General features: G+C 36.9%; 1 protein-coding gene across 3 annotated transcripts; it reads left to right on the top strand.

Annotated features, from left to right (window-relative positions):
- Positions 1-26,941, top strand: PDPK1 (3-phosphoinositide dependent protein kinase 1). Of its 3 annotated transcripts, none has more exons than XM_033074470.1 (14): positions 1-97; positions 10,896-11,165; positions 14,790-14,832; positions 15,022-15,159; positions 16,365-16,509; positions 18,803-18,900; positions 19,632-19,707; positions 21,175-21,243; positions 21,737-21,833; positions 23,117-23,290; positions 23,716-23,933; positions 24,720-24,777; positions 25,675-25,827; positions 26,627-26,941. In XM_033074470.1, exons 2-14 carry the CDS (start codon positions 10,953-10,955, stop codon positions 26,732-26,734), a joined length of 1,590 nt encoding a protein of 529 aa, XP_032930361.1. In that variant the 5' UTR covers positions 1-97; positions 10,896-10,952; the 3' UTR covers positions 26,735-26,941. The 3 variants fall into 3 exon arrangements, with proteins under 3 accessions (XP_032930361.1, XP_032930359.1, XP_032930360.1); XM_033074468.2 differs by lacking the exon at positions 1-97 and adding an exon at positions 187-295; XM_033074469.1 differs by lacking the exon at positions 1-97 and adding an exon at positions 331-360.

Below are 26,941 nucleotides of genomic sequence, written 5' to 3' on the forward strand. Positions count from 1 at the left end.
CCGTACGCAGCTTCCCGGGGGCGTCATCCCACAACTGCGCATTCTCTCCTGGGCTCGGGCGCTGAGGCTGACGGGGACGCTCTGGCCTGGCCCGAGTGTGAGTAACAGTTACCGCCACCAATGAGCGAGCGCAGTGCGCGGAAGACCCGCCTACGGCGGGGGGATTGTTGTGGTGACGTCAGGGGCGGGGGACGCGGGCGCCCCATTGGCTCAGGCTGGGCCGAGCGCCTGGCGCGGAACGGGTGGGGAGCGGCCCCGGTCCGGGCGGGCCATGGCCAGCACCGGGAGCCCCCTGGTGAGTCCGGGCGCGGGGGCGGCCCGCGGGCCAGGCGGGCCGTTGCCGGCGGCGGCAGCCCCCTGGTGAGTCCGCCCCGGGCCGCGGCCCTTGGGGTGGTGGGGGAATAATTAGGCCCGGGCGCCAGGGCCGGCCCGTGAAAGGTGCCCGTCCGAACCTAGCGCTCTGGCGGCCGCGTAGTCGCGGTGGTCTTTCGCGGACGGCCTCGCCTCCTGCGCCCGCTCGAACAGGGCGGGTGAGTGGGCGCTGCCGTCCGTGGGTCTGGTCTTGTCTCTGCTGCTCGCGGTCCTTCTTCCGCCCCCCGCTCCTGGGTCGCCGCGGGCCTCGCGTTCTCCCCCAAGCGTGGCCCGGTCGTGGGAGGAGGTGAGGCCGATGGTGAAGGGGCCGCACCGCGGCCTCTCGCGGATCTCCGTTTTCGGTTCCGGGTACGGGGCGTTGGCGTGGCTACGCCGGGCCGTCTCCCGCCGGGAGAACAGGCGTTGCTCTGTGGAAGCTACCGGTCACTCTGTAATCGATTTCTTTTGTAGTAGGAACAAACGCGTGAAGAAGATCGTGAGGGTCGCAATAGGATGCCATTTCAAACGCAGTTGTTTACGTTAGTCTGAGAGCGTAAACTCGTTTTGTGTACACTGACGTATCTAAAAGATGGAGTTGTAGCTGGTGTGCAGTTGTGGTAAATCATCTTTTGTGTTGTAAGTTACACAGTTCAGTTAGTGTAGACATTCCCTCATGAAAAGAAAAATAATCTCCAGGCTTTCACTCATGTTGGCAAAACTACATAGCAGTGATATGTTTCTTGTCCTCGTGTGCATGCTGCTGTGCTTTGGGTCTTGTATTCTGTCAGTTTCGAGCTGCCAAACTTCACTCTGCAGCACTTAAAACCTTTACATCAACTGGAATTGGCTAAAGAGGGTTTTCTGCGGAGAATAGCTCAGCCGTGTTGATTTTTGACATGCTGTTTGGGTGTGGTGTCCTCTTCATGCTCGGTGATTCTTTTCATTAGGATGTTATACAGAATCATATTTATTGACTGAAGATGAGAAGTACTGTGTGAATGGTCCTACAGAGCACATGAAATGCTACGTTAAGGACTGTGAGATAAACCAGTTTTTAATAAAGGATTTAGTTTTGCTTTCTTACTAGTTGATACAGCTCTATAAAGCTGCTTCTTAGCATCTGAGATGACTTCTGTGTACCTGGACTCTTAAACAGAGAGTATGCTTCCCTTTGTATTTCTGCTCTTGCTTATTGCCCACCATTTTCCGGGTTTTTTCCTCAAAAATGCTTGCATTTCTGTTCCTTTTCTATATACAATTTAGGCCCTTGTCCATAAGAAAACGTGCAGAGAGGGGAAAAATTAAGAATTGATGACCATTTTGGTCAAAATTAGGATATTTTGTCAGGATAATTAGTTTTAATTCCTTCCCTTCCATTCTATTTAACATATTCCTGGTCAGGTGAGTATACTGACAGGCAGTACCAGATCGAGGTGACATGATTCAGCTAACCTTTTTGTAGTTCAGATGATATCAAATATGGGAAATCCAGTATTTTTGAGACTGAGAAATTTACTGTTTATGTGATGGAGTTAATGACATAATGAGTTATGTTATTATTGTATTGTAAATGCATAAAATGGGATTAGGGAGGGGAGGTGTGAATAGAGCACAGCTTTGAAATGAATGTCCTAGCAAAAGGAACACTCTACCAAAAGAGTTGATTTCTGTACTTTTGTATGCAGGGAAAATTCCTAAAACGTTCCATTATTTTCTGAAGATGTGACATAAGGAGGGAACTGTACTTCTAAGAAGGAAACTATTTTAGTGCAGCTTTCGTTGCACATGCCAGTGTGGTCTTAGTTATTTGCTGCTAATGCTATTATGAATATATTGGGTCTCAAACCAAGAAGTGCCCTTCTTCTCAAAATGAGGAGTCTGGAAGTATGGTAATTAACATCTTCATTTGCAGCAACATTTTTGCTGGATTATTTAGCTGCACTGACAATTACTACATTCTACCAGTGTTTCTGACCTGAAAAAGCCTATAGTGGAGGATGGATCTGACTGAACAAAATTGCTAGCTTCTTGTTATTCCCCCAGTGGAACTAATCTGAACTACACTTTTCAAAGAACTGGGCTCTCAGTGCTTACGTAGAACAAGTTTTGCATCTATGTTAAGAATTAGGTTATGCTGAGATTAGATTATTAGATTAATAAGAGTATGTTAAGAGTTCCATTTGTAGTTATTTGTAGGTGTAAAACTTCCAGATACATATGTAGGGAAAACCCTTCAAGCCTATGTATTTAATGTTCTCGTTTCCTTGGTTTTCATCATAAAGCCATGACTAGTCTTTATCACTCACGGGTAGGCTTTTAACGGAGATAAGTTTTCAGTAAATCCCTTACCAAAGCAGGCTGCAGGAATAGAAATTAGTAGAAGACATGGATGTTGAAAGGTGCTCAAAGGTGGAAAAATCAAAAGTTTTAAGAGGAGCAGTTTTATGTGCATTCATATTCATAACATTAAAAGTTCTTAAAGCTACTGGAAAGGATATGATCCACAGAATAAATTGAGTATAATAGTGATGTTCTACTAAAAAATTATTCTACCATGTGGGTAGACTTTTTTTCTAATAGATTTTTCTGTGGATTATTGATCTATTACAGTGCCAGAAGTAAAGTCTGTTTCATTTAGCTCTTGAAACTCTACAAGTAGATTACTGTAGCTGTATGTTGTAAGGTACCCTGCAGGCTCAGGCTCGCTGCACCTTCCTAAAGCAGATCAGTTGGAAGGCAGCATTGCTGGAAAAACTTGGAAAGGGATGCTGACTGCTGAAGTACTTGCAGGAATTTTTGTGCAGAAGGCATGAAAGCAAGGGCACAATCACTTTGTTAGGCTGAAAAATGTAGTAAACTGGCAGAGCAACAAAAATACATTTGGTCTATGAATATGTGAAACATTTTAGTAATACCTCTTTTTTAACAGTAAACTTGTATTTTTCTATATATATGTATTTGTCTAGAAAAGCTATACAGATTGCTGTAGAACTAGCTCATTTATGGCATTCAGAAAATTTGGAAAACACTAGGTTTGAAAGATAAAGTCCTTTTCCAAGTTCCTCATATTGGAACTTTCAAAAGAATATGTATGATGCCAAGCAATTATTGTTTCTAGTGTTTCAGGGGGAAAAAACTTTCTTTGCAAGTTACCAAGTTAGATTATCTTTTTATAATAAAGAAGGAAAAAATTGGGAGAAGCAGATTTTCCTCCCTCCCCACTTCCCTTTCTGACATCTTATTTGCAGATAAGCTTGTGGAAACTTAATGCAGTCTAAAGTGTCTGAAAGGACTGGAGACAAAATGCTATTTGGTGTAGAACCTTATTTTTCATGCCATATGAATTCTTTTCAAAATTGCTGTAGGAAATAAGTGGTTTGCTGTGTGAGTAAATATTGAACTTGAGAATTGATTTCTGCTTTAAAAGACAAGCTGTAAATACTTTCCTTGCAAATATTTTATAATTCTTCGTGGTGAAAAATTGCAAGGATTAACTTGCTTAGCACATTCTTTAAAAAAAATACTGAATTCAGTGTTTGGTTCTTCAGTAATCCTGCAGGAATTTACAGTTCTTGACTGTGCTGTGAATCCTTTGTATATATGCTCCATCTGTATACTGGCACCTTGGTGTGTCTGCTTCTCTGTTCTTCACCCTAAGCTGTTCCCTTTGCTCCCTGTAGCTGCTAGCAAGGAGCCTGGCTTAGTAAGTCCTTTTATGTTTGCCAGCCTGAGCATCTGTGCTGTGCCACACCTGATTATCAGTGTGCCTTGTGAGGTAGCTGGTGGTGTAGCCTGGAATCCAGACTATTGCGATCACAGATGGCTTTTGTTTTCTTTTGAGCTAGCCTAGATCGGTTTATGTTAAATGAACTCTCAGTGGCTTGTTTACATTATAGGTATTTGGGCCATAGGCTGATTTTAGGTTCTTCGAGATTCGAGTGATTTCCTGTTTCTGATATATTTTAGAGCACTGGGCTGTGGAAGGAGGCCTTAAATAGTCTGCCTCTAAAGATGATTTGAACTTAAATACTTTGCTTAGCTGTAGAGGAGGTTAGAGGGTAACCGACTGATGTGCAGGTTCTTATAAATCCTTTAATTAGCTGTAATCCCTGCCTGATTTTGGAGTTAGAATCCTGGAAATCAGTGATAAGAAATACCAATGTATGTAAGGTAGCCAAATTTAGAGAGAGGCATTTGCATAAACTAAAATTTTGGATCAGCATTGCTTGGTATGTGAAAAATTAATTTCTCTAGAAATGAAAACTTGTGGATAAAATACCTTTATTCCCTAAAGGTCAAAAAAATCTAAGAATGTAAAGGTGTTCTCTGTGCTTCCAAAGCATTGAGCTTCTTGGCTATATTTTTGCTGATACAATATGAAGCTGATATCCTCATTACTCGCTTATGGATGAACTGTGTTATGGATTTACTGTACAAAGCAAGAAATGTCAGTAGACAAATAGTACTTCTGTTGCCCACTAGTGCAGAACTACCAGCCATTTTAGGCAAAATGGCATGTTTGACTAGGGGAAAGCTTGAAGCTTTCAGGCTTTCTCCTTCCATTAATTTGTATAGATTTTAATCTTGAATTGTATTACCAGGACATGATTTTTAAAGCTCTTTTGTTGGATTTTAAATTATAGTTATTTCTATCAAGATATATCGTGAAGAGATTTTTTGAGGGAAGTGGTTTTCTGCAGTGCCTCAATGAGCACTTACCTTCCAGCATTAGAGAGGCTTCGAAGGACACTGGGCATGAAGGTGAGCATAGTTGATTTGGTGGGTTAGAGCCTAGACTTCTTAAATCAGTTTGCATAGCAGTCTTTCTGGACAACAGCAGCAAAAACCCACTCCTTTTATGGAGCCAAGTACTTTTGAAATTTACATGGTTAATAAAAATGGTCTTTAAACAATAGTTTTTTCATGTGGCAGTGTCTGAGATCAAAAAACTTCACCCTAGATGTGTGACTTCAGATTCTCTTGCAAAACAAATTTGTGTTAGAATAATTTTAGTAATTGAACTACAAGATTTTAATATGTCAGTTTAATAGTAATAGTTGGTAACCATTTATGAACCTTGATCAAATTATAACTTTTGACAAATTGTTTGGCTTCAGACTGTTTTGCTAAATGGACTACGAAAGCCCATTTCTTCAAGATATGTGATGTTAAAGGGGTAGTTTGTTGGCTTATGTGCTAAATTTTAAGTTCTCTGCAGTAATCTTTTGCATACCATTTGTTGGTGAGGTTTGAAAGAGTGCTGATGCAGCTCTGCAACATAAAGGCAAAGCGCTGCTACACAAGATCACAAGATTAATGTTTGATGAGAATGCTTTTTAAATATCTAGAAATAACTAATACATAGAGTGCGGTTTGTTTGCTGCAGTTTGAAGAAAATATCTAAACTATTGTCTTCAAAGAACTCTATAGAAAAAGGTCCCATTGTTTTGAGAAAATATTTTTGCAACCTAGTATTTTTTAATACATGCCTTTTTTTTTTTTCTTTGAGAGAAGTGTTTGCTGTTAGAAATGATGTTGAACTTCTGTTAAGCTGGAAGTCTGAGCAGAGTGCATCTTTAAATACCTCCCAGTTACTGTAAGGTTTTAATATGGCTGTATGTATTTTGGTGTCAAAGTTATGTGAAGTGGGTGAACAGTTAACTAGCTGTGTGATGCATGCAAAATACTTCTGAGGCTTAGCTTACTGTACGTTTTGTGCCATTTGTTACATGCTTGATTTTATGTTATAGTAAAAAGACAGTCTAATAGTGACCTATTCTAATGATCATTTTTTCTCTTTGGGCAAGTATTTTAATTATTTTAAGGCAATAATACTGTTGGTAGATAGATATATTGTTAAATTCTTGAGATTATCTGACAGACTTCTAAGCATATTCAAAGTGTACATAAAGAGAAACTGGCATGCGATTGAGTTTGATAAATCAGTATATTGTTTCTCCCTATTCAGATACACGTACAATTGGTTAATAGAGGATGCTGTTTGTCACTTAGCAGAAAGTCTGACAATCCATTTTTAGACAGACATCCAGAGCATAAATAGAAATGAGCATATAAGGTCTGAGAACTGATGTTTACTGCAGTTTATGAAAGCACGCTATCTATTAATGCTCTGGGTTGTCTTCATTCAGGGCACTTCAATCTGGTACAGCAACAGAGAATTTATGAAAGGAAAACTGGTGTTAAATATTGATAGAGATCATGCAATAATCATTACACTTCCTGCAAACAGCTCCGCTATGGGATTGGTATTTATTGGTGCAAACTGTACTGTGCTCTCTGCACTGAAACGTGAGGCCTTTAGTTGTATTTTGTTGCTCTGAATCTGTGGGTTTGTGTCTTCAGTTTCTTGTACCTGAATTACACTACTTTTGCCTGCATTCTCATTTTAGGTACTATGATGCATAGTTTGAAGACACGTATTCAGGCCTGCCTAAATGTCTGACCTGATCAGTTTCTTTTTTCTTTTGGAATAGGCTGGAACTCCCAGTGTGTGTTACACAGTAACCTTTGAACTGGAGACTGTCACAACTAGGTGTTGGGGAGCGTAGAGAAGGTTAACATTTTAATTGGGAGATAAGAGGGGGGAGGAGGCTAATGGAAAAGCTGTCTATAATATCTGTTAATTATCCCTTTATCCCTTCTGATGCTCTTCTTCAGATATGTGTGTCATATGCAGTTGGTGCATCTTCGTCAACCCTCTGAAACACCCGTGTGCCGTGAAAAAAATATATTAAATGTAGCTGCTTAACTTTTAATTTTTTCACTTTTAAGCTCTAGGTTGTCAATGTTTAAATTGTAAGCAATATAAAGCAAATTTCCATTTCAGAACTATTGGCTTACATGACAAGGTCAAAACAGTTTACACAACAGCTCAGGCTGAACCTGTCTAACTTAAACTACCTTTAGCAGAATCTTGAGTTGTGCCAATCTTCTAGCCTATTGTCTCATTAGCATTATTTATAATCAAAACAAATGTACTAGTTGAGATTTAAAGGTCATGTTGCTTTATGTAAAAAATGCTTGCTGTTACCAAGGTCTGCTTCTAAAGGAAAAAACCTTATAGGTAGTTAGATAGAAGGGGTTTTGTGATTGTGTCTGCCTTATGTCTTAATGCAGCTTGAGAGTCCGTAATAGTCAGCAGTCAGACTCAGTGTTATCAGACAGCTGAGGGGTCAGGACCCTGTTCATACTGATTTTCTTTGTAATAGATCTTGCTAGTAGAATTTCAGCAATAGTGAAGATATTCTCAGTTATCTTCAGTGTTCAGCATCCTGTCAGTTAGTACAGAAGTAAAGGATGCTGGAAGTTTTAAAAGCTCAGTCTCTAAAAGTATTTTTTGCTACTGTCAGTGTTGATAGAATGGTCTCAGCAAAGTAGTGTTGCAGATGTTGCAGCATTGCAATTTTGTGGTGGGGAAAAAGCTAGTGGAGATGCAGTTGTTGTGGTTGTAATTGCTTTACAGAAGTGTGGCATGTGTTTGATGCATACAAATACATTAACAATTGTAATGATAGTCCAGTTATCAAAATGCTGAGTTGCAGAGGGAAAAGGTATATGTCCTTTTAGGTGGCAGGGAGGAAAGGAAAGTGTTATCTAGTGGGCTTTTTTGCATTGATTCCAGTTTACTTAAATTTGTTTCCACTGTTTGCAGACAAGTGGGGAAAAGAACAGTATTCGTATTGTTTCATGTATAAATAAAAGGAATCCTGTTTCTAGTTATTTAGTGAAAACTACTTGATGAAGATTTTGAAATGACTGTTGATCTATAATGACACATACATTCAGCAGAATCTTGAAAGGTTTTCAAGCTCAAGTATGCTGCACTAAGAATGAAACTACTTCTGTGTGAAAGTAAATTAAAAGGAGAACCCTTAAGGGTTTGGGAAAGTAGTTTTGGAGACTAGTTTTTAAAGAGATTGAATTACTAGATCAGTGATTATCAGTATGGTCCATGGTGATACATGACATGCAGTAGGAAAGTCGGTCATTACTGTGTGAGGATCAGGGCTTTCACTGGCAGCCATCTGAGAAATGTTGATAATTGCTGGAAGGAGAGCATCCTCAAGCTCCTGAGAATTGCAGATGCAGTTTAGAACATTTTAAATTTCTATTACTGACTTTGTATTTCATTAAAAATGTCTGCATCTGGCAGAAGAACGATCTTGAGTCTGATTTTTACAAAAGAGTGGTGATGCAGGTCAGATAAGCTGACCTGTATTCTATCTCTGGCATGTGTCAAAACCTATATGTAGAGACATATATGGTTTCTGCAGACATGTTTTTTGGAGCCTTTCAAAATAAAATAGAGAAGGTAAATAATACAGGACAAAATACTAAAGAAGAATATATGGAGTGTAGAAGGGTGAGTGTAGGAATTACCTTTTTCTATAAACGTTGAGGTGCAGCATAACAGACCTAGTTGCATAGTTCTGTAGTTTCTTAGGTAACTGATCCTTTTAAATCTATTGCATGTACATCTGTTCTCCTTGTTCCTAATCTTCACTTTCCTTTGAGAAAGTCAGGGGACTAATTGAGGTTATACCCTGGCCGAAAATAACCTTCTCTTCCTACGAAGTCCTTTACTCCTGTATCTTCCCTCAGGATTTTTCTATTCTTGATATTCATTGTGACTTAGTTCCAACTGCTGTGTAACGAAATACACTGTATCCAGCACCTTTCCCCCCCCCCCCTTTCTCACAGTGTCCTCTGATGCTTTTGTAGTGGATTTTTTTCTTGCTTGTTTGCTTTTTCAAGGTGATCTTGCTAGCTGTGGAATCTAATCAGACCCCCCCCTGCAATGCTACTGCTTTATTTACCTCATTTGCTCATTTGTGACTGGTGCCAGTTCATCGTTTAGATCCTGACATTCAGTATGTGTGTATGTGTGTTTTCTTTGCTGTATTTCATTTAATGAGATGGTTTTTATACTGGCATCACTTCAGTTGCTGAGCACTCATGCTTGTGTCAGTCTTGCTGCAGTCTTGATAGGAAAGGGTACAAACAGTTTTTAATTCTAGCTTGAGTGTGTCTTTAGATGCGCTGCTGTTTGAGTAGCTGTCTGAAGGAGAGGTGATTCATCTAGCATGTGGAAATGATGGGGACAGTAGTCTGCAGAAGGTGTCAGATAAAATATGTATGTAATGCATAAAAGGAGCTGTGACCTGTATGTAGCACATATGCTTTAATGCATAATAATAGTATCAATTTTAGCAGTAAATAAAGGCAGCTTTTCTTTACTGCACAGAGCACGGCCGAGTGAGGAGTTGCTTATTCGGGAGCTAGGTTCCTTGAGAACCATGTTCATGAGTGAGTGCCAGTCCAATTCCGTTCTAAGGTGGTTTCTGACAAAAATGCAGAAAACTATTTAGAATTGAAGTTCATGAGGTAAAAAAATTCTTTTTGTGAGAAGTAATTTTTAATTTGGTAACATGATGTATGTTACAGACTCTGACACGGTTGTACAGTACATTTATTTTGAGATTGGGCAATTAAGTCATGGTTTCATTCTGTTGGATGTATGTTAGAATACTGAGATTTAAAAAAAGTATTCAGCCATAGTGTTAACTTTCTTAAATATTTCCTCTGTTTACGTACTGTTTTGTTTTTTTTTTTGTCAGCAATAGTTCAGCAGAGCTCTCCTATTTGTTTGTATTTTCTGACCAGTTTCAAGTAAAACATCAGAAGCAGTTCCTGACAGACTAATTGAGGTGTATTACCAGAAGGGGCAGAAAGCAACTTGACAAGGTTCCTTGATCTTACTTGAGGAAAATTAATAAAAGGATACCAAATGACAATTTGCTTTGTATATTACATTAATCAGTTTTAGGAATGTGTCTTCTTGTATTTGCTGTTTCTGGGCTATATCTGTTCTTTTTATTTTGCAGTTGGGTTATCTTTATGTGGCCATATGTACAATTTAAGTAATGTGATCTCCCTTATTTTAAAAGGTCATGAGTCAGGGTGTTCTTCAAAAAAAGTTTTAAGTGTTGATGATTATTGAACCCTCCAACTGATGTGCCTTTTATTATGTTATCTCTTTTCCTTTTGTCCTTCCCCAGTATGTACTAAAGATAAATACTACCAGAAAGTCAAATTCCATGCAAAAAATTAAGAATGTGTCCTAGTGTCCTTTGTCTCCATTAAAGTTTTCATGTGTTAATTTAGAGTTCATTGTAACTTGGATCTGTGAACTAATGTTACTGGTAAATACACGTGTTCATTGTAGAACTAGAAATTTAAAGTCATGTTATTCATAGGAGAAGATACCGTGAAGTTTGATAATTTGGTGTGAGAAGCATTTTTTTGAATTTAAAACAAGCATTCTTGAACTAAAGTGTTCAGATGTTTGACCTATGGTTATATGATAGCATGACCTAAATAGAGTTATTTATCAAATTGAAGCTGCCATTTCCAAAATAAATACTTATATTCCCTCCTAAGGAGATTTTTAATGATAACCCTTTCAAAGAAGAATTTTTATGATTCTTGTATGGGACTAACAATAGTTTTATTTCTTTTTTCAGTATGATGCTGTTCCAATACAGTCAAGTGTGGTGTTATGCTCCTGTTCATCCCCTTCAATGGTGAGGAACCAAGCAGATTCCAGCACTCCATCTGTCATTTCCACTTGTGGCAACAGACAAGGATCTAACATGGAGGGCACAGCACCTGAATCAAGATCTAATTCAAACTCCTTGCAGCAACATATGGGACAGCAGCCTCCACAGCCTCGAAAGAAACGACCTGATGACTTCAAATTTGGGAAAATTCTGGGTGAAGGATCTTTTTCAACGGTAACTTTACTTTTTATAAGAAGTGATAGTTTATCTTAGATAAACTTGAAAATTTGTTGTGTAAGATTGAGGAGATTGAAATGTGGAGAGAACAGCTTGAAGAGTAAATGAATGGGACATAGTAGATTTAAACTTAACTATTAAAATTGAATGTTGCCCTAAATATGGTTGGTAAGTTATTTTTTTTAAAGTTCCCTTTAAATTGATCAGAAGTCCCGTTGTTTCCTAATGACTTTATGCTTGGATGTTCAGTCAACATTGCTTTCTAATGTAAGTGTGATAGCCATAATAGGTTATGTAAAAAGTTTAATATAAAGGTCTGGAACTGGTCTAGGAGCTTGTGGTAAAAACTATGCGATGTGCTGACTATGGCAGGAGGTACTGCTAGATGCTTTTGAAAGAAAGAGCACTGATATTTCTCCAATATTCTTTCTCAACCTCTGGTCCTTGAGGACTTAGTGAGTCACAGTCAGTATGTTTGTGTTCAGTAGCCTTAAATGATGTGTTTCTCACATCCACAGCGTTGCACAAAAATGAATGACTTAAGTGTAACGTTAATGAATCCATGGAACAATTAATACTTTCATTTGATGGTTCAGTAGTTTCCCAGTTGTAAGACGATAATATTTCTGTGTCTTTTTCATATGATATTTGTTGTATACAATTTTTGATTGTAACTCTCTAAATGTTGGGGTTTTCTGGTTGTTCCAGTACAACCTGCTGCAGTGTTTAGGATACAGGTCTCTAGTACTCGTCAAGAGTAGTTTGTGCTCAAACACATAGTTTGCATAACTTGCAGGTTTCCCTAAAGAATCCAAGAGAGTTGTTGTGGTTTGGATATACGAGGAGACTTTGCTTCAGCAATACACTTTTCTGCTTTTGGTCTCTGAAAGTTAATGCCATGTTCCATGTAGGTAGAGAAATTCATAGGGCTTAGCCCAGACTCTGAATAAACTTTTGTTCAGCGTTCTGCTACCTGTCTCTCTAGGTGACAGCACAACCTTCTGATGTATCAACTTCAAGCATTTGATCTGTGGAGCATGTATCTTTATATTGTTATCAAAGCATCTAGTTAAAAAGCATATAATTTGTTCATATTAAACATGGTTGTAGACTCAGATATCTGACTATACTCCCCAGGATCCTCACCAATATTCTAATTGAATAGTGTTTATCTCAGAAAAGCAGGGGCCTTCGTATAACTGTATATCCAATGACAACTTCAGATTAAAATGTTTTCTTCAAGGTCATAATGAATATATTCCATTTTCTTGGACTTCTGTTAAGTTACCACAAAGTCTTACCTAGTGCCAGGGCTACATTTTAAATTTAATGAAGATACACGTGATGTGGCTTCAGGGCTTTTCTTCAGAGTACTCTCCAGTTTCATGGAATCTTCTTCTGCAGCTGCAACTTCTTGGACCCATGCCTGATATTAAAAAACACACAAAGGCAGAGCCTTCTACTTGTTGTTCTGCTCTTTTAAACTAATGAGAATCTACTTGCTTTGTAGACAGCTTCAAACTTCTTTCAGAATAATAACTGTTATGTGTTGGAAAAAATATAATTCTCATGATTGAAGAGGCATGTTGTGTAGGTCACCTCCTTCTGTATGGTGGGTACACGTATTGCACCTTGGTTTTGTCTCTACTTATAAATAAGGCATTTCTTAAAATCAGGAGTTCTAAGAAGTATCATTGTCTGGCCAAAACCAGTTCTTAAATGTAGATTCAACCTCTGGCAGGCTGAAGTATTTGTTCAAGTTTTAGAGTGGGGCTTGGGCATGATGCCAGTTATTTCAGCTTTGTAGCCTCTGAGGGTTCTCTGCTCTACCTGTCTCCCCTTCCTTCGATTTGGGATGTTTTAACTACATTTCTTGCCTTGCTGTTGTCTGAATTTACAACTTACACATTTACGTATTTTGTGAATGCTTTTGTTTTTCTGTTAGTTTTACAACTTGGTTTTTTAAGCTATCCAGCTAATCTCTAATTTCTTCCTTTAGAGTTTACATTTGTTTTTACTTCTGTTACTTCTTCCCATAGGATGGATAAGATTCAGGCCTCTGATAACAGAGACATTGTATTAATATGTACCTCTGAGGTTTTTTTAGGTTTGGGTGGTTTTGGGTTTTTTTTGGGTTTTTTGGGGTTTTTTGGTGGGGTTTTTTTATTTATTAGTTAGGAGGAAGTTAAGATATATGTAACGCTCAGATTTATTTGGTGAGGATACCAAAGTACTCCAGCTATCAGGTAAGTGCTCAAGTGTACCTAGAACACAGCTGTTCAGTATCAGTGCATGTGGGTAACACCTGTGAAATGCAATGGAAAAAACTGGATACAGTGCAGGACTGGAGAAGAGTCAGTCTTTAATTTGCCAAGATGTATTTTCATCTGTGTCAGCTAATCCCTTCTGCCATCTGAGTATGGTCTCTGTGTATGCAGGGTTTTATTTAATAACTGCCTTTTAAATTAACCTGCTTTCAGAAACTTTCGTTGTAGATATGGTTGATGAAACCTAGCTATAAAAATTAGAAAAATTAATAACATTTGCATTCAGTGTTACGTGTGTACACAGAAGGATCTCAAAAATTCTTTGTGCAGAGATGCAGATGTTAACAGACTGGTTGTTTCTAATAGAAATTTTCATTGATCAAGTACTGTAAACTTCAATGGGTTTTTAGGAAATTAAATTTTAAAGAAAATTAAGGGTACCTGTTGCTACTTAACTGAGGTCATTTTTTTAGTACTGAGGAGTGCAACTGCATGCACTTCTTTCATCTGAAAAAATACCTTATTTAGATTTCCTAAATACCTAACATTTAGCATCAGGTGTGTAATAATATTTTGGAGTACTCTGTTATAATTGATTTTGCAAGGGATTAGAAGCAAACCTGGTGCAGTGATTAATAAAACTAGTATAAAGTTGAGAATTTAGCAAGGTGTTAAAATGGAGATAAACTTACAATGAGAAAAACAGAGAACTGTACTCCTCTACTGTTACAAGGTTATTGCTTGCATTCGTGCAAGAGGGTATTTCAAATTCTCTGAAATTCTTTTGTAAGTTCGTTCTTGAAAATGAACCTTGTGTTCTTCCAAAACCTTTTGTCTTTGAAAGTGTAAACCTGCTTGCCTGAAATTTCATTCCTTGCTTCTACTAATTGGAAATCTTCTGTTCCTTTTATTTAAATCTTTGTCTTAACAAATTGTAAATAGTTGCAAGTTCTTTCTCGCTTCTTACTTTTTCTTGCTCAGATAAATTTTCTTTCCCTCTTTGCCATCTGCATTAAGGAAAGTACTGCGACAATTATTTTTATGACTATTCTCAGAGTACTTGTTTTGTTCCCTCCTTTAAGAAAATTTGGCAGTTTACTTTGACTTACCTTAAAATATTCAGAATTCTTCTGGAAAAAATTAATTTGGTATTTACACTCTTACATGTGTAAGTGTTTTGGCAAAACAAACATTGGTCTGCTGAACTGAGTTTCTGCAGAAGTCTTGCTGAAACCAGCATAATACGAACACATGCTTAAATACTTTGCTGTGTTCCAAGCACTTACTGGAAGATCTATATTAGTGTATGTGTTTAGTGGCCAGTTACAATATGCTTTCTTTCTTCTGGCAACAGGTTGTCTTGGCTCGAGAATTGGCAAGTTCTAGAGAATATGCCAGTAAGTATTGATTCCTTTGACGTTAACTTTTTGAAAATATAGTATCAGTGAAGTCCAGTTACAAAACACCTGTTGAAGGAACAGAATTAGTGGTTTCATGTTAATTATATGTAATCAAAAACCTCCAGAACAAGATGGACTTCATTTACTTGTACTTCTTGCATTTTGACTCGCTCTTTTTTCATTAAGTTAAAATTCTAGAAAAACGCCATATCATAAAAGAAAACAAGGTACCATACGTGACACGAGAGAGAGATGTAATGTCCCGTCTGGATCACCCTTTTTTTGTGAAACTCTACTTCACCTTTCAGGATGATGAAAAGCTATGTATCCTTTGCATACTAAAGCTTGCTGTAGCACTTTCTTAAGAGTAACAATGCCCAGTTTTGGTTCCTTGAAAAATGGTCTAACAGAAATTATAGAAATAACTTGAGGTATTTAAAATATCCTAATGTATGTGATGCAATTTTGTAGTCATGCTTTTAGCAGAAATTAAGCAGAACAAATCAGTGGGTCCTCTCAAAGAGAAGAGTAGGTGTCTTGTGGGACAGGGGAAGCAATTAAACGAATTGTCCATGTGGTAACTGTTGAAGGGTGACTTGTAACAATCCAAGTTTAAAATAATTTAAAAACTCTAAACTGGGGGCTATGAGAAGTGTTTGAGAGGTGTTTTATTCCTGATGTTTATATGTGTGTGTATATCTATCTATCTATCTGTAGTAGAACACAGTAATTCCTGCGTTTAAAATAGGGGTAGCCAGCTATATTTCTTACTAGTTTCATTTCTACCATTAGAGCTATTATTAGAAGTTTTTTTAATGTAAAGATGAAGGTGCTTATAGAATAATCTGAATCCTCTGTTTGGGCTGCTGTTTCCCCAGATCCCTCTAGCAGTAATTGCAAAGTGCAATTTCATCCTGGAAGCTCATTGCTTGGCAGTTGGCTTTTTTCTTTGCTTTTTTTTAACTTTGTGAAGAAAATGTTGATTATGTGAATTTCCTCTTGAACCTCCTGCTTGGATTTGGCTGTGCCAAGCGTGAAGGCATAGATCAGTCTATTTCTGGGATGAATAAGTAGTTTTCTGTTTTTTCCAGAGGCTACTAATAGTGCTGGCAAGCCTTATATATCATACAGTATGAGCTCGTAGGGCCTCTTTTGTGTAGTGTAATCACTTGCTCTGGTGCTTTCCAGGTGATGGGACAATTTTTAATTTCTATCAGTTATTACTGTAAATAACTCTCTGAGGGCAATTATGTATGTAATATAAATTAATTATTCAGGTTGCTCTCTGGAAAAACTACAAAGTTAACCCTTTATGTCGTTTTTGCTATGTGAAGACATTTGGACCCATGTCCTAGGTTGTTCATATATTTAAGAAATTATTTGGGGTTGCTCCTTGTAAAGTTTCAAATTAACCAACTTCTTCTTCCATTATTCGTGTATTTTTACTGGTATTCTTCTCTTTGGAATAAGGTGTGGGGATTTTTGTATTAGAGTGGTTTAGAGATAAACCTTAACTAAGTTACATTCAGATTTTGGACTTAGCTATGCCAAAAATGGAGAGCTGCTAAAATATATACGCAAAATTGGCTCATTTGATGAGACCTGTACAAGGTTTTATACTGCTGAAATTGTATCAGCCCTGGAGTATTTGCATGGCAAAGGAATAATTCACAGGTAATACAAAGTTGAGACAGACATGCAGTTGATCATGTAGGAGGTGGGTTTTTTTCTAGAAATGTTCTTTGTGAAATTAAAAGCAAGGATGTATTTTGTGGAAAGCTGAAGAGCAAAAATTGCATTTGATCAGCCCTAGCACAGTTAACATCAGGAGTTAAACGTAGCAGACTTGAGGAGGAGAACCAGTCGCTGTTATACCAACTGTTGGAGCAGGAAAACGTAAGAAAACCTTCCGGCCTTGAATTGACGTTACTAAAAGCTTGTCTTTTCAAGCTTCGTCGGTTGGCCTGAAAACCAGAAACTTTTTGCTTAGCTACTTTTTTCCTGTGCTATTATATAGCAAAAGTAACTAAATTCTTTTTCTACGTGGCTTAATGTGTTTTATATAATCAAGTAAAATTAATCTGTATCAGTTTACACTGGGTGAACAATTTCCACAAAGCTGCACAATAATTAGGTAAGTGGTGAAATTAATGAGATTTGAGTAGTACATTCAAAGTTCTTGATGTAATATATTGTTTGTATAATCATGTTTTGTCATTCGTGTTTATTAAATAAAGCTTTAAGTGCAAGACATCTGAGCTGCAGAACTTCTTTTTGGGTAAGAAATGTATTGTGTTTAGGTTACCAAGCAGTTGTCATGGGACACTAGATGCTAGTTTGCAAAAAGCTGACTAATTATAATTTTGATAACATTATTTCTTTCAGTTATTGCAAAAACAGTTTTACCTTTGAAATACAAGTTTTTGTGGAATAATTTGAATTAGAATCGGAGGGGGATGGATGTGGAAAATACTGCAAGCGTAAGATTTTCTATGGGGGCAGGGGGGAAGCTCAAGATCTCCCAGTTTTACTTTGATTTTACAGTTCATGTGTTTAGGCTGAGAGAATGATTATAAAATGAATGTAGCATGATTGTCAGTGTTACTAAGCCTGTATTGGAAACCTTATATTAGAGAAGAACTGCTTTATACTTGTTTTTATATGAAGGACCCTACGAGGAGCTCAAAAGAAAATAGTGAAATTGTGCAATTAGAGAACTTAGTATGAAATTTATGAGGACACAGCTCTAGCAATGCCTGAAAACTCTTGGGATATGGAAAGAAATAGGACATGAGATAAAACCACTTTAAGATGTCAGGCTACCCTGGAAAATCTATTACAGATATCTCTCTGTGTATCTAGATATATAGCTTTAGATCCATAATCCAGTATTAATGTAGGTATACAATATATTATATAAACAATATATATAAAGTGTGTATAGACTGCAATGTATCTACATACCTATGTATTTTTAAAAGCCCTGTACAGAGCTGTTAAGAGTCCATTCCATTTGTGTCCTTTCTACTTCTCTCTTAGGACAGGCACAGGAAAATCAACTGGATTTTTATGGCTTGTTGCTCCCTGTACTAGCTTCCAGACTGTAAACTGTGCAGCTCATGCTTTTCCATAGTATGGGGCTTTAATTTGAAGAAAATAATGCTGCACGGTGATTGACAGAAACAGCTTTCAGTTTTTACTGCTTTTTCTTGCCAAATGAAACAACTTCCATGCTCCTAGATTTCTTTATGAGCTTTTGAAGATTCTACTTAGGAGGGAAGTATGTAGGGGTTTTTTTGGATCGACTAAGGAAACTTGATGCAAAGGCATATCATATCAGTGTAAATGAATGCTCTTAAGTTGTTTCTAATGCACCTCTTGACATCTAACTCTGTACTGCTATCTATTGTGTTTGTGATACTGTGAAGTCTGGTTTGATTCAGAATCAGAGGCGGTGTCTACGCAAATGCTAGGCATGCATTTGAAATGCAGATTGTGCATGAGGTGATCTATCTAGCTAGTCAGGACATTTTGCTGGGGCTGGGTTTGACAGTGTTTGACGAACTGGAGTTTTGCAGACATAGAAAATCTTAATGCCATATCAATCTGCCAGATGTTATTTGAGTTAAGGCTTTGGAGTGAAGAGGCTTGGGGTTTTGTGTGTGTTTTTGTGAGGTGGGGGTTTTGTTGGGATTTGTTTGGGGTTTTTGTCTGTTTTGTTTATTAAATTTTTGAACATGTGGCATGCATGGTAGCATATTTACTTGATTTTTTTTTTTTAATAAAATTAATGGATGTACCAAAATCTGTTAGTCTGCAGGTTGACAGCTACAAGTTAGAGAAGATGTTGTAACAAGGTTTATAGAATGACTGCATAATTTATTATAACATGATGTACTTCAGTCAATAGACAGTTTTTCAACTTTAATTTGTATGCTGTTTGAATATAAAAATCTGTCTTTTCCAGGGACCTTAAGCCAGAGAACATCTTATTAAATGAAGATATGCACATTCAAATAACGGACTTTGGAACAGCAAAAGTATTATCTGCAGATAGCAGACAAGGTTTGCCATTATTCATTATGTGACACCAATAATTATAGCAAGTGATCCTTTGAAAATGTACATATGCTGATTGTAACCTTCAAATATCATTACCTCACCAAAATTACTAAAAGATCTCAAAACAGTTTTGACTATCACTACTTATATTATGTCAGAGGAGGTAATGTTTGGTGTAGTGGAATACCAGCTAGATTACGAAATGTTTTGGGAAGTTGAACTACTTCAGATTACTTAGTTTTCATTTGCAAGACAAGAATACACACAAATAGGTACCATGGGTCACCTGATAAAGTAAGTTTTAACTCTGCTTACAAGTTTAACTCCAGGGGCTGTCAGAATGGCACAAATGTGAAGGTTGTAGAATGAATGTGTCTGTTACTAATAGCCTGTAAATAGGTGCTGCAAACAATGGCTGAAAAAAAGCACTAGGCTGAACTGAATTCAATCGACTTTTTTTCCTTGACTCTAGCAAACTTGTGTTGGTAGACTTTATAACTAAGTAGCTAAATGCTTAGCTTCTTGGTCCAAATAGGTACCACTGAGATTGATTTGTTTCTTCTGGGCAGGTTTTGTGGATAGGTGGAGTTAAATTCTCATGGGTTCTTTGCAGCATTATGTAACTTGCAGTGGATTGCCTTTTTGGGTTTGTTTTTTTTTTTTTGTAACTGGATGGGGAAGGGCTATATTGGCTTATGCATGTGTTTGCTTATTTCTTTCTATTTCCTTAACAGCACGGGCAAACTCATTTGTAGGGACAGCACAGTATGTTTCTCCAGAACTGCTGACAGAGAAATCTGCCTGTAAAAGGTGAGGACTCTATATTCTAGAACTTTACTGACTGTCAGGAAACTGTCAGATGGAGAGGATGGGATAAATGAAACAAGCAAGCTTAGTATTTTAAACAAACAAGAGGCTTGAGTATTTTAAGAGAGTTTGAATGGTTTTTTTCTTATCAAGTATTACGTCTTGTCTGAGGGCTGGTTTCCTCAATTCATCCACTTTTTTGAGTTCTGCTAACAGGATTAGGTGTTGTTGGAAAAGGAGCTGTGCAAGGTGAAGTTGGATTTCTTACCCATAAATGAGAAACTTTTTCTGTTATCTAAATAATATAATTATTTTAGTTCTGTTTTATATAAGATTGCTCAAATATGGTATTTCCTGCTGTAGTAACACCAGAATGTCACATGCTGTTCAGTTGAAAAGGCAGCAGCTTTCTTTCACTTGTATTTGGATCAACTTGCAGTTATCTTTCAAAACTTTGCTTCAGATTTGCAACATTTTAAAGCTCATCTCTCTGCCTGGTATGAGTGATGCCCTTAAGAAATTGCTTAACTCATTAAAATCGCTTGTTGATGGTAACCTACTGAATGTGTATATCTATTTTTATTGCAATGATGGAAGAGTAAGCTAGTCAATGACAAATCACAGGTAAAAAGGATCATTTATATGAATAGGTGTAATAATTTGTGCTAGCATTTCTTGAAGTGATAGAGATACTATGAGACTTTTCACATCTTTTAGCGAAGAGCTTTTGAGTCTAATGGAGCGTAATGGAAAGACTTAATCAGAATATCATCTCCTCTTAGAAGTCGCATAATACTTCACCTGTACAGAAACTCTTAATTTGAGTAGTTTTAAGTCTTTGTTAGTATTTTAGTCTTCCATGAGGATTTTGAAGCTTTAATCAAATCTATGGATAGCTTGCCTGGAGAAAAAAAAAAAAGTTAAAAGTGTTATTTCAGGCCAACTCACTAAAACTTAACTTTCCTTTACCCTCTGCACTAAAGCTTAGCTTTCCCACACATACCATTATAGCATGTCTTTTTGTTTGTGTTTTAAGAAAAACTTTAAGTGAAAAATGTAGAAAACTGTATTGTAATATTTTCTCTTTTTTAAAAAATAAATTATTTCGGGAAAAGTATTTTAACTCTGAAGGGGATATATTGAATTAAGTTGGATGAATCTGAATTGTCATGTGGATAATCAGTATTATTTCAGTGTCATTGCGTACCCATTTTTTTGACTGAGAATTCAGCTGTCTTCCAGTTTTAGTGGGACTGATACTCTACAGTTTTTTCTTGAAAGTTGTGTTGCTTGCCTACTCTTCTGTCAAGGGCTGAAGTGAAAATAGTGTGAAAATTATACAAAGCAGATTTGTCCGCTGGGTTCATGCTATGTTCTAAGTAGCAGAAGGTTAAGAATTTTTCTTTTTAAATTCATTTTAAAGATTTCTTTTTCAAAAAGGTGCTATGTTTTTTCCTCTTTGTTTTGAAGCTCTGACCTCTGGGCTCTGGGATGCATAATATATCAACTTGTAGCTGGATTGCCTCCATTTAGAGCTGGGTAAGAGATTTGAGCTAATTATTTACATGTGGATCATAAAGATATTGTCTCTGATTGGATTTTTACCTTACTACCAGTTCTGAAGTATTGACATGATGCAGAGCTGGTATTAATGTCATGGCTGCTGTTATTTGTCCTTTTTGATGCCACGAAGTTGCTTAGACAGCTATAGCTAGAGCTGCTGAGCGAGAGATTCCCTAAGCTATCCTGGAATTTCACACTTAATTTGTGCTGTGATGGTAACTATGTAACTATATGTGAAGAAGTTTTTTAAGGCATATCCTCAACAGTCTGTTGAGTCGTTTCAGCTTTTCTTGTTATTGCTCGAGTATCTAGTGCTTACAGGATCATAGTCCCCCTTCACCCTAGGAAGATTTATGAGAATGTAACTTAACTTGTAGATTTTTTGTTTAAAATTTATCTGGGTTATTCAGGTTAAGGTGAAAGAACCATAAGAACTAATAACAAGAGTTAATATTTTTCTCTTCTGCAGAAATGAATATCTTATATTCCAGAAGATAATAAAATTGGAATATGACTTCCCAGAAAAATTTTTTCCCAAGGCAAAAGACCTTGTGGAGAAGCTATTGGTAAATATTTGTGCTTTCCTTCTTGAATGTAGTACGCTTGTCTTGGTCAATTTTATAACTTATTAAGTACCTCAATGCCTGACTTCTTGAACCAAAAGGTATCACTGAAACTGATGTGTCAATAAATGGTTTGAAACATTCAGCTTATGGAGTTCTCTTTTCTGGAAGTTTCTACGCACTCCTGCAAATCTTATACCATGAACATCTGTGAGCATTATTGCGTGTGTAGGGGACTGTCTTGAAAATCAACAGCTATTATTAAACAGCACTTTGATTGTTTTTTTAAAAAATTGAATTCTAAAGTATGGACAAGGAATGTCTTTCTGTGAAATGGAAGCAAACAATTCTAGATACTGTGCCTTACAAACAGAAATTAAGATTCAAATACTTAGGCTTACATAGTTCTGAGATTAATTGTTTGAGTTGTATAAGGGATCGTTTAGTTGGAAACAGCGTTCTGTACCTCACAGGCAGATATATTCATTACAATATAGATCCAGTTGCCTTGCATTTTAGCGTGCAGTTACGTTGCAGTTAGGCTGATACTACTGAGACATGTTAAGAATTTCTGTGCCTGTGAAGGTTTGACAAGTAGGAAGAAAAAGTTGTTCTGTTCCATCAGTGAGATTATAGTCATGACACTCAAGTGAATATGCAGAGAATGTTTTAGGTATTATAAGCTTTAAGTTCAATAGTCTGTCATATTATCAGGATGAGGAGGAAGCACTTACCCTTGTGGATGATGATAAATACAGCTTAAAAGTCCTAGCAGTGCGTTCCAGTGTCAAAGACCAGTTCTATGGCCAAGCCCGTGTCTCCTGAATGGTGAAACCCAGGTTGTATTAACCTGGTTGTATCCTGAGAACTGTGTCATTTTAAGGTGCTTGAGAGGTTGATGCTTGACACCAACTATAGTTTCCTCAGCTTCTTGCATCACTGGAATGTGATGGTGGACTAAACTTAACTTAAATAAGGTGTGCTTCATCAGGCCTTCTCTGTATGTTTGTTTCAGTTTTTATGAAGAAGCAAAGCCAAAAAATTGTGTGGACCTAAAAAAGTGCTCCCATCCTTAGATCTGTGAGCTGATCTAGTGGAAAATGTTTTGACAAGACATACTGACAAATAACATCTTTTATTATAAACAACCTCTTTGTTATAGATATGTATGCTTAGGGCAGGGGGACAAACTGGTTTTACATTTTCACGTGGTGCTTTGCAAAGGCAAATAATGCTTACCTTTTGTCATTATTTTATGCATTTTAATTTAATTTTAATTTGCTTAGGTTCTAGATGCTGCCAACCGATTAGGTTGTGAAGAAATGGGAGGATATGGACCTCTTAAGGCTCACCCCTTCTTTGAATCCATTGTGTGGGAGAACCTGCATCTTCAGACACCCCCTAAACTTACAGCGTATTTACCTGCTATGTCAGAGGATGATGAAGACTGTTATGGAAATGTATGTTTGTCTACTGCTATATTCAGCTCTGATGCTGCCTGAGACTTCCATTAGAGTATAATTATTGAATATTAATATAAATAAATAAATAATAGTAATATAGACACTTTTACTGAAACTACTTAGTTATATTTTAATGACAATTTTAATTATTAAGAATCTAAAAATACTTGCTGGTTAAATTTTTACTTAAATCAGCATTTGTTTTCTGATAAAGTGGGTATTTTGAAAAAACAAGGCTGGCTTGCTTTTGATCAGTCATACTTCTTTGCATAAATGCCTGCTGATCTGTAGGGAATAGGCTGAGATTCTGCCCAAAAGCAAAATAAACAAAAGCATGCTTAAAATTAAAAGCCACAGTTTAGTGCAAAATAAGCTTTTTAATAAAAGGCATTTACTTACTTCACTTTTGTTTCCTCCTTCAGTATGACAATCTCCTGAGTCAGTTCGGTTGCATGCAAGTTTCTAGTTCTGCCTCTTCCCATTCACTGTCTGCTGCAGAGACAAGTACACCACAGACATCAGGAGGAAACATTGAACAGTATATTCATGATCTTGACAACAATTCCTTTGAGCTGGATTTACAGTTTTCAGAAGATGAAAAGAGGTTACTTCTGGCAAAACAAGCTGGTGGAAATCCTTGGTAGGATCTTTGAATGTAGCTAAATAACTTGCACACCAATAAAGAATCCTAAAAAACAAGTGATTTTGATTCAAATTAATATTTGTCAGTCTCAGTACTTTGAAGTACAATTAGCAGTTAGATTTTTCTTGGATTTTATTTTTAAAGCAATAGCAGCAAAGCCCTAATATTATATTTCTAAAATTTACAAGGTCTAGAAGATGATGTGGAGTGTGTTTATAAGATAGGCAGAATGACGCTATCCTGTGCTGCGGAGTCTTCGCTCTACAGTCCTAGAACTAGAAAAGGTTCCTCTTTTTTACAGATGCCATAAGTTGTTGGAATTTTTTGCATGATTATATTTTGTGGATATCTAACCAAAATAATTCCAGACTATGTAACAGCACTTCTTTTCACTTTTAGAGAAGTCTCTCGTGTGAATTTTTCTCGTTGTTGCTGGAGGGGGGGGTTGGGTTGTTAGGGGCTTTTTGGTTGGTTTTTCTGGGGCTTTCTTGTTTATTTTTTGTTGCTGTTTTGTTTAGTTTTGTTAATTTTTTGTTTTAGTGTTTTGTTTTGTTGGGGTTTTTTGGTTCTGGTTTTTTGGTTGGTTTTTTTATCCCCTGTCAAATTTTAGAAAAAGCTCTCTGGTCTGGGCTAAGGAAGAGTCCAAAACTCATGTACTAAAGTTGTTCAGGACTCTGATGGAAAAGGACATGCTAGAGAGTGACATGAAAAACTGCTTGGTCATTGTAGCTGTTTCTGTGAAAGAATTACTTCTGGAGTAATAGTTATTTTTCTTTTTCTAAGGCATCAGTTTGTAGAGAATAACTTAATCCTAAAAATGGGTCCAGTGGACAAAAGAAAGGTAAGGGCTTTTCTTAATTTTCTGTAACAAGATTGAACTGTCAAATTTTTGAATAGTTGCAGATAAATAAGCAGCCTGTTTTAAAGCTTCCTTGTTTAAACAATTTGTCAACTATAAGTTTTTTTTAAAAAAAATTCAGTGTTTTCTTGTGAGTAGATTGTTTTGGGTTTTTTCTTTATTTAGTGATGTGCTCTTGATTTCTTGGAAAAGCCTAAGTAAATCTGCTATTGACACTTTTGTTTTGAGATTGTAGCAAATGAGTGTTTGCTTGTCCTTCTCTTCCCTTCTCTTCCCTCCTCTGATGTAATAAACACTCTTTGTTGATGCATGTCTGAATGTGGTTTGAACCAAAGGTACCAAAAAATTAAATACAAGCCCATGTTGTTTTCAACTGTGTTTTTTTTCCTGGATCAGACTTTGTGCCTTTATCCTGAAAGAGGCAGAGGTGGCATTAGAATACCTTTAAGTGTTAACTTCAGCAGTTTACAGATAAGCAAGGATCGTCTGCATTACCTTTAGAGGAAGGAAGGTTCTCTTTCATCTAAGTTACTACCTGCTTCTTTGTAGTCTTCTTTCTACAAAATCATGACTATTGATTTCTTTGACAAATAGATTCTGCTTCACTCTGTACCACTAGATGGTTTATGTTTTTCAAGAATTTGAAGATACTTTCCAAAAATAGTACTTGTGTTTTGCCATGTAGTAGAAATGCACTGCAACACCCTCAAATAGGAAAAGTAAAATTAAAGACCACCCCAAACACAAATATACCATCCTAGCACTGATCTGGTTTTATCCTGCCTTTGTTGTCCAGTTCAGAGATTTGTAAATTTTCATTTTTAATTCCCTCATGGATTTTTTTGTTCATTGCATTGCTGCTTCAACTTTTCTTGTTAGGGATTGTTTGCACGTCGGCGCCAATTGCTACTTACGGAAGGGCCCCACCTGTATTATGTGGATCCTGTCAACAAAGTTCTAAAAGGAGAAATTCCATGGTCTTTAGAGTTGCGTCCAGAAGCCAAGAATTTTAAGACATTTTTTGTTCACACGGTGAGTTCATTTTCTGTTTTTTCTTTGTAAATTGCTCTAAGGTCCTTGGGCAATTTCTGTAAAAAAACTTGTGTGAAAACTTTTTACAATTGATTACTTGACTTTTTTTGTCTCGTTGTGTAATGAGATATCAGTTCTATTTTTGGTCCTTGGCCAAACACTCAGGAACTCTGGAAAAAATGTAAGAAATTGAAATATAGATAATAAAGTAATCTGGTGAGAAAATCAAAGGGAAATATTGATACAAAGGGGAAAATATATGGTACTTAAAGCAAAAAGATTTTTCTGGAGAAAGTATAATTGCTTAGATACAAAATTTCTTAGTCCTAATTTAAAACAAAACAACAAGCCTGAACAAAGTCAACCAAAAAAAGCACAAAGTCCACACCCCCAAACAAAATCAAATAATAAAACAAAAATTGCACAAAAAAATCACTCTGACATGCACTTTTATCACAAAAATGCAACTTTATTTTTATTGTTAGTGTTTAAATAAAACATAAGTGGATTTTGGGCTTTGAAGAACGTTCTTGAGGACTTCTAAAATTTAGCTCTCTTTGTATCTAGTGAGTCATGAGAGGTGTATAATAAATTGTCAGTTGACTGCGTAAAAATATTCAAGTGCCAGATGTATGGGTTAATCAGTGATATATAACGTTATATAGCTGTAATTGAATTTAATTTTCAGAAAGGTAATGAACTAATTGTGATTAATTATTTTATTGGTAGGTGCAGAATGACTAATGCTTTTTGGTTGAACTATGTTTGGAGTAATCATTAAAATGTTGTTCACTTATAGCCAAACAGGACATATTACCTGATGGACCCAAGTGGGAATGCTCATAAATGGTGCAAAAAGATACATGAAGTTTGGCGGCACAGATACCACCAGAATGCTGCAAAATAGTAAAGCTCATCCAAAATTTCCCAGTTTCCCTACTTGCTGCTAGAACTCCGTGTGCAGCCGATCAGAGGAATCTTTTCAACCCACCTATTGCCATCTCAAGGGGAAGCAAATGTCTGAAATGTTCTTGCGGGGTTTATTTCGTCTTTTTGTTTGGTTTTGATTTTTGTTTTTGGTTTTCTTCTTTTGTTTGTTTGGGGTTTTTTTATT

The sequence above is a fragment of the Catharus ustulatus genome, chromosome 16 (assembly GCF_009819885.2).
Source record: "Catharus ustulatus isolate bCatUst1 chromosome 16, bCatUst1.pri.v2, whole genome shotgun sequence".
In the NCBI taxonomy this organism is placed as follows: Eukaryota; Metazoa; Chordata; class Aves; order Passeriformes; family Turdidae; genus Catharus; species Catharus ustulatus.

What these genes read in the sequence shown, in the direction of transcription:
- PDPK1 (XM_033074468.2), top strand. Translation starts at nt 272, where the DNA reads ATGGCCAGCACCGGGAGCCCCCTG. An exon ending in AAGTTCTAGAGAATATGCCA is followed by an intron (nt 14,833 to 15,021) that starts GTAAGTATTGAT and finishes TTTTTCATTAAG; the next exon opens with TTAAAATTCTAGAAAAACGC. An exon ending in ACCTTGTGGAGAAGCTATTG is followed by an intron (nt 21,834 to 23,116) that starts GTAAATATTTGT and finishes TAATTTGCTTAG; the next exon opens with GTTCTAGATGCTGCCAACCG.